This window comes from Populus nigra, chromosome 19 (assembly GCF_951802175.1).
Source record: "Populus nigra chromosome 19, ddPopNigr1.1, whole genome shotgun sequence".
Classification (NCBI taxonomy): Eukaryota; Viridiplantae; Streptophyta; class Magnoliopsida; order Malpighiales; family Salicaceae; genus Populus; species Populus nigra.
Window position 1 is genome coordinate 12,741,572 of NC_084870.1, and position 6,442 is coordinate 12,748,013.

At 37.6% G+C, this 6,442-nt stretch overlaps 1 protein-coding gene across 1 annotated transcript; it reads right to left on the bottom strand.

Moving 5' to 3' along the window:
- LOC133679247 (uncharacterized) lies at window positions 1-1,028 on the bottom strand. Its single transcript, XM_062101788.1, has one exon. It carries the CDS (start codon window positions 882-884, stop codon window positions 132-134), a length of 753 nt encoding a protein of 250 aa, XP_061957772.1. The 5' UTR covers window positions 885-1,028; the 3' UTR covers window positions 1-131.
- Window positions 1,029-6,442: the final 5,414 nt, after the last annotated feature.

Genomic DNA, 6,442 nt, shown 5'->3' on the forward strand with positions numbered 1-6,442 from the left:
TAAAAAATAATGAGTACCCACTAACATATTATTAACATCAAACCCAAAAATTCTATCAAAGCCATAATCCAAAAACTACATAATGATACCAAAAATATCCCATCGATTCAAATTCCCACCAATCATCACTACTAAAATATAACAAGCAATGAAAACAGAGTGTAGATCAAGAAACAGGCGTACGCAATCAATCCACGGTGCTCCTCTCCACCATCAGCAACAGCAACCATCAAATTCGTGCAAGCCCTCGTAGCCCAAATCACGAAAACCCCAGCAATCCCAAACCTGATAGCCCCATTTTGCGGCACAAACAGCGAAACCGCCGATAAAATCACCACCGGCAACAAACAGTAACCAATCACACTCGTACACGTGTGCAGGTCTAAATTCCCATGTCTACCAGCCAACATATTGAACACAATGTATAAGAAAATCGAGGAAACGACAATCCATCCCAGTATCACGCCAAATTGGATTTTTCCGGCAAGTAATTGAAACAAGCAGAATGAGAGATACAAAAATATCGGGCCGGATAGATCCGAATCCTTGTGGAACGTCGGGTTGACCCGGAATGGATTTAAAATCGATTTAGTTTTCTTCCAGATTTGGTCTGGGTGGATCCCGAGTTCGTCGAGGAGTGGTTCTTCGTCATCGAAGTTCGCTGCACCACCGAGAGGGCCAGTTCCTCCGCCGATTGTACCCGCAGTGTTCGTGGCAGCGGATCCGATTTCGAATGACATGAAAGGGATTCCGGAGTTTGATGGACGAGAAGGTTGGAATGGAGCAGTTGGTACTCGGCGTTGCTGGATGTTTCCGCCGGTGGCGACAGTCGGGTTTCCGCCGGACGGGAAGACTACTGGTGGCACAGCGAATTCCCTCGACATGTTCGTTGATTTTGAAAGGAAATTAGGGTTTCTAGATCAGTGGATTAGGGATCTTGTTTTGGTCTTTTTACTTAGATCTTTGAAGTGTTTTCTTCTGTTATTTGTTTTTGTTTTTGGGAGAAATGAAACTTACCGTGTAAGAAAAGGAGAGGGTTTATATATATATATTTTTATAGTGATGATGTATCTAAGCCCATGAGTAGAAGGCCAAGTTAAGATCATGTTGTGGGCTTTAGGCTCATTATGCCTGTGGTACTAAAAGACAGGCTTCAAAATTTCAGGTCACTCGTGCGTGATCGCGCCCCTTTGTTCCGACAACTGTAGCACGTGTGTCACCAAGAATATAAGCGGCACGATGACTTGACATCATTTCATCCTCACCGTATTCCTACTTATCATTGATAGTCTGCTTAGGATTCTAGACTCCACTGCGGCAACTAGAAGGGTTACGGTGACAACCAAACATTTCAGGATTTAACCCAACGCCTTACATCACAGATTAACGTCGGCAACCGTGCACCACCCGTGTCCAAAGGGAGAAAAATATGAAACTCGAATGGAATAAGGAAGAGCAAAACTTGTCCTCCAATGGATTTCTTCCTTCCTAGCTACTTGGGACACTGCCATCAACAACCATGTATAATGCGTCGCAAGGTCAAAGTCCCAATTTAAAAACTCGAAATGGTAGAACAAGATCCTGGCATGAAATGATTTTGTATTATATTTTCTCAAGTGAAAGCCACATGCCAGCTCTCATCCTGTGCTTAGTATTTAAACTTTGTCATTAAATTTAAGATATCATATCAAATAGTCATCTTAATTTAGAAACTTCAACTATTGGATGAGCCCCAATAATGTTTTTAGTACGTGCTGAAGTCCTTGTTATCTTTTATGCAGCAGCAGGGAATTAGCAAACAGGGAGAAGAAGGTGAAGGAAGAGAAGAAAACTTCACTCGATCCAAACAAAGGCAATGGTTTGGATATGGACGATCGACGATTACTCATGGACACAGAATCTGAAAGAGGTTAGTGCTTATGTGCGGGTCAATGATGGAAAATGTTTAAGTATGCTTCTATGTGATTCACAGGAGAATCATCTGGTCAAAATATGAATAAAGGGTCTTCCTCCCGTTATTGATGGAGTGTTATTTCAACCTGTGGATAATTGGCAACCGAGATCTATGTGGTCTTGAAAAACAGTGCCATAGAATTTCTCGAAACAAAACAGTCAGCCAGAAATATATGTCCATATATCCATCAGGTCTTCTTGCATGTGCCCTGCAGCGTATCGATCAGTTCGTCCCAATCATATCTTATCCCAGCTATTTCTTAAGTTCTAATGGTATTTACTACCCCACCACCACCAGATATACACACAAAGTTAGCAGGCAGTACCACCTATGTGATTTAACGGAGAGGCGTGCAATTTGGAACTTTCTTGCAGGGGGGATTTGACAGCAGTCCACAGCGTGGAACCCACCCTCATGCCTTCACTGTTAAAGGATACATAATTTTTTTTCGAATTTGAATTTAGTTGAAAAATCATCAATGATTAGAAAAGATACTGGAGGATGAACATTCTGTGGAATCTGTAGAATCATAACAAAGGATGAACAATTGTGATGCAAGATTCTTACGTATTTCATTTAGATGGGACTTATGCTAGTTTCAAGGCCTAACCTGGGTTATGGGTTGGGCAAGTTTAACCTTGAGTCGGCAGATTAATTTAGGTTATGATTTAAAAAAAAAAAACAAAATTGTTTTGGTAAATAAAATTATGATCTGCTGAATCGGATTGATTCTAGACTGGGTTTTATAACCTTATTAAAATTGTTATGATTTTGACTCGCTATCTTTATTATTAATTTGGTTATTTCATTAACCTGCAGTCTCCTCAACCGTGACAATTTCTCTCTTCAACGCCTATATATAACCATACATCAGAGGAACATGATGGTCATTCATATGTTTTAAAGTCACAAGTATTAGGAAACAACTAAGAATTCCCATCTTAATGTATCTGGAGATGATAGTTTCTTACGAGGAAATAAGATGATCAGCTTAGAATTTATAAGAACATGAGTCAATTTTTCTTGTAGTTTGAATCACTGTATACTAAAATGAGAGCTTGTAAGTGCCATTAAATTGTAAACAGGCTATCATTAAAAAGAAAGCATTGAAGACAAAGCATGTGTCCAAATATACAAGTCATTTATAGAATATCATTAACATCTTTGTGCTGTCAAAAACAGCTTAAATATGCAGAGCTATATATATAATAGAAATTGGAAAGTGATCCTAATAGGTTACAGTGCTGTTGTTCAGATCAGGTATGCACCATATGTGAACAGCCAAATCACAATCTCCACACCGAAAAAACCAATAGCTTCGGTCCCCTTTTTCCTTGCAAATGTCGCAAGTGTACTCACCGTAATCTTCTTGCCGAACAAGAGACAACAGGTGCTTGTCGCTTTTGGATGAAACAGTGTTGGAAGCAAAACACAATTGAAATGAAGATCATAATTGCAGTCATAACATTTGTAGCTAATAGATTGCCTAGTTTACCACAAGTACAGCATAGGTATTGGTAATTAAACCCATGTGGCATGATAATGAAATTTAGAGGGTGTTCGTGCCATTTGTGGTGAAGAATTGCTGGCAGGAATCCATACTGGAGGTTGGTTTCGAGGACGCAATCGTAACAGCTGGTAGAGAATTCATCACAATTGCTACATTTATGTGTATTTGAGAATTCATACTTGGGGCTAATTTCTCACAGATATTGAGGGCAGTTTTGTGCAGTAGCCTTTAGTCAGGTGTCTCGGCACATGACTTGTGTAGGATGAATTCATCGCACTCGTCAGTGATAGTTTTGATCTGAAATGAATTTCAAGCAACGCTTGCATACAAGTTTATCCTTTTTAGGTTTTTCTGATAAGAATAAAGCGTGCAAATGGTCATTGATTGGTTTTTTTTTCTACCGCTCTCTTTCGGGACCTTTTCCTGTGAAGGTGAAGATTGGAGAAACACATTACCTGATGGGTAATCTTGAAGGGGCTCCGCGCTTTCCGTGAGGGGAAGTTTCCATGGAATGGTCACCAGATACGACTTTATCTAATGAAAATAATAACTGTGTTGACAGGGAGCTTCAGAATATCACCAGGAACACCATAACCAGCTCTTTGCGGGACCTGTGCATCACATTCGATGATGATCAAACAAGCCTTCCTTGAGCGAGCGAGCTACGCGAGCTGATCAAGGTATGCACGATCGGAGAGTGTTGTGTTGATGGTCACTGAGATCTGCCGATTGAGCTGGGCAGAAGCTACATTGTACAAAACTCCGAAAATTAACGTCCTGAAATGTTCATTTGAGACCTTGGTTCTGGATGAGGAGGTTGGATGGATGCTTTTAAGGGCTTTGGTTATATCATCTTCATCGATAAGAGGGTGTTTGTAGGGGTCAGCTAGTTCACGGGCGATTCCACTAGTGCTAGAAAGTGAAGGGCCTTTGGTTGCTATGATTAATGGGGCATTTGGTAGCTTCATTTCTTGCTGTGCTTCTAGTATCCTTTCCGTCAGTGCTGCTTTCAACTCCTTCATTTCACCTCTCTATCACTTGAAAGTCTCTAACTGTGATAATTATGGAGGAGAATACTATTTTCCTAGTGAATGAATATTGAGGCAATGAAATGACTATACTGAAAAGATCTAAAACCTGCCAAGTTGCTTGAATGAAAGCAAGAATCTCAATCGGGCACCGTGGAGAGCAAAATCTTGATTAATTTTTACAAAAACAAAAGGTGGGGAAAGAAAGAAAAAGAACTCTTAATGATTCAGTGGTAGATGGCAAAAGCCAATGGGCCAGGGCTTATCCTTCACAAATTAAACTAGTTCTGATTTAGTGATTTTCCATGCTTGCAATCAAGAAACAGGTGCATATCCTAGTGGCATCGCAGAAAGTAAGCATCTTGAACTTGGAGTAAATTGAAGGCAATTCTTGTTTGCTTTATTCTTGAAAGAGAAGTTTTAAACTAAATGCAGCACAGATTCATGGGAAAACAGAAGTAGATCGGTCTCTGTCACAAGAAAAGTACTGATCTTCAGTCTGCCTGATCTTTCAGAGGATTCCGAGCAGGCTGGCTAGGAAAGGTATTGAAGAAAGTAGAGACTAGAACAGTTATTGGCATTGTAAGGTGTTGGTCTCCAGTTCTTGATTCTATTCTATTCAATCTCAACTGTCTTGCAGAAAACATTCTCGTTCGCTCCGAAATAAGCTTGACCATTTTTATTGCTGATGTATATTTTTTGCCAATTCCTGACAGGACCAACAACAAAAAGAAACTCCAACATTTGCGCCTGTGTGAAACACTCTCTGGGGAAAAAATTAGGGTTTTCCAACCTCTAAAATCACACCCATAAATTATAGAGAAAACTAGTTTTTTAAATGGTAGCTAAAATGAAACTTAAACCAAATAAAATTATGAAACTTTATTAAAAATAAATCTGAAAATAACTAGAAAAAAAATTGAAACAACATCTTCTCAATCTAATTTATCTTAACTAGTCATGGTGAGTTACGCGATTCATTAAAGAACTAGATTTAGAATTTAATCGCAGCATGGTCTAGCAGTTGAATTAAAAATTATCCATTATTATCAAAAAGCTGATTTGACTAGTACAGGCTTCTCCTCAAAAGAAAATACATGATAGGCTGCCGGCATCAGTCACGAATGATAGAGGATCTGGTGAGGTGCGCCTTGTCTGTGAAGGTTTCATTTTCATACCTGGAATTGGAGAATTAGAGATTAATTAGACGGCAACAAAGAAACCTGAGGGAAGTAGCAGGTGTGGCAGCAGCTAGCCAAGCTCCTAGTAGTAATTATTCCTCGCAAATATGCTGTGAATGGAGAAAAGTTGAAGCAAATTGGAAGGGAACGAAAAGGTATGCTCCATTACATTTAGTAAACCAGTAATATGTAGCTTGGAATTCTCATGTAGAGTATTTGGAAATGTATTTGAGGTAATTTTTTAAAGTGTTTTTATTTTAAAATATATTAAAATAATATTTTTTTAAAAAAAATTTATTTTTAACATCAATATATTAAAAAGATTTGAAAATTTATCTAATTAATTTTTTTTATTAAAATTATATATAAAAAGGGACGAGTGGTTCAATTAACGTACAATTTAATCTAAAAATATTTCTTTCAATCGAATTAAAAAATATAGTTGTGATTCATGTTCATTTGGTCTTTTGAAAAGTTTTTTTACGATGCATTGCTGCTGAGCAAATATATTCTTATAAGAAGTTGCATGGGTGGATAAATTAAAAACATAATATTTGAAAATTGATTTTGGTCGTGTTTTTAGTTGAATGATTTATAAAATTTTATTGATTTTAATAATTTATTAATTAATTTATTAATTATTTAGATAACTTGTATGGAATATACCATCATCAAAACTATTTTTTTAAAATATAAAAAATATTATTCTAATTCATTTTTAAGTTAGAAATACTTTAAAAAATAATTATTTATTATATTTTCAAACACT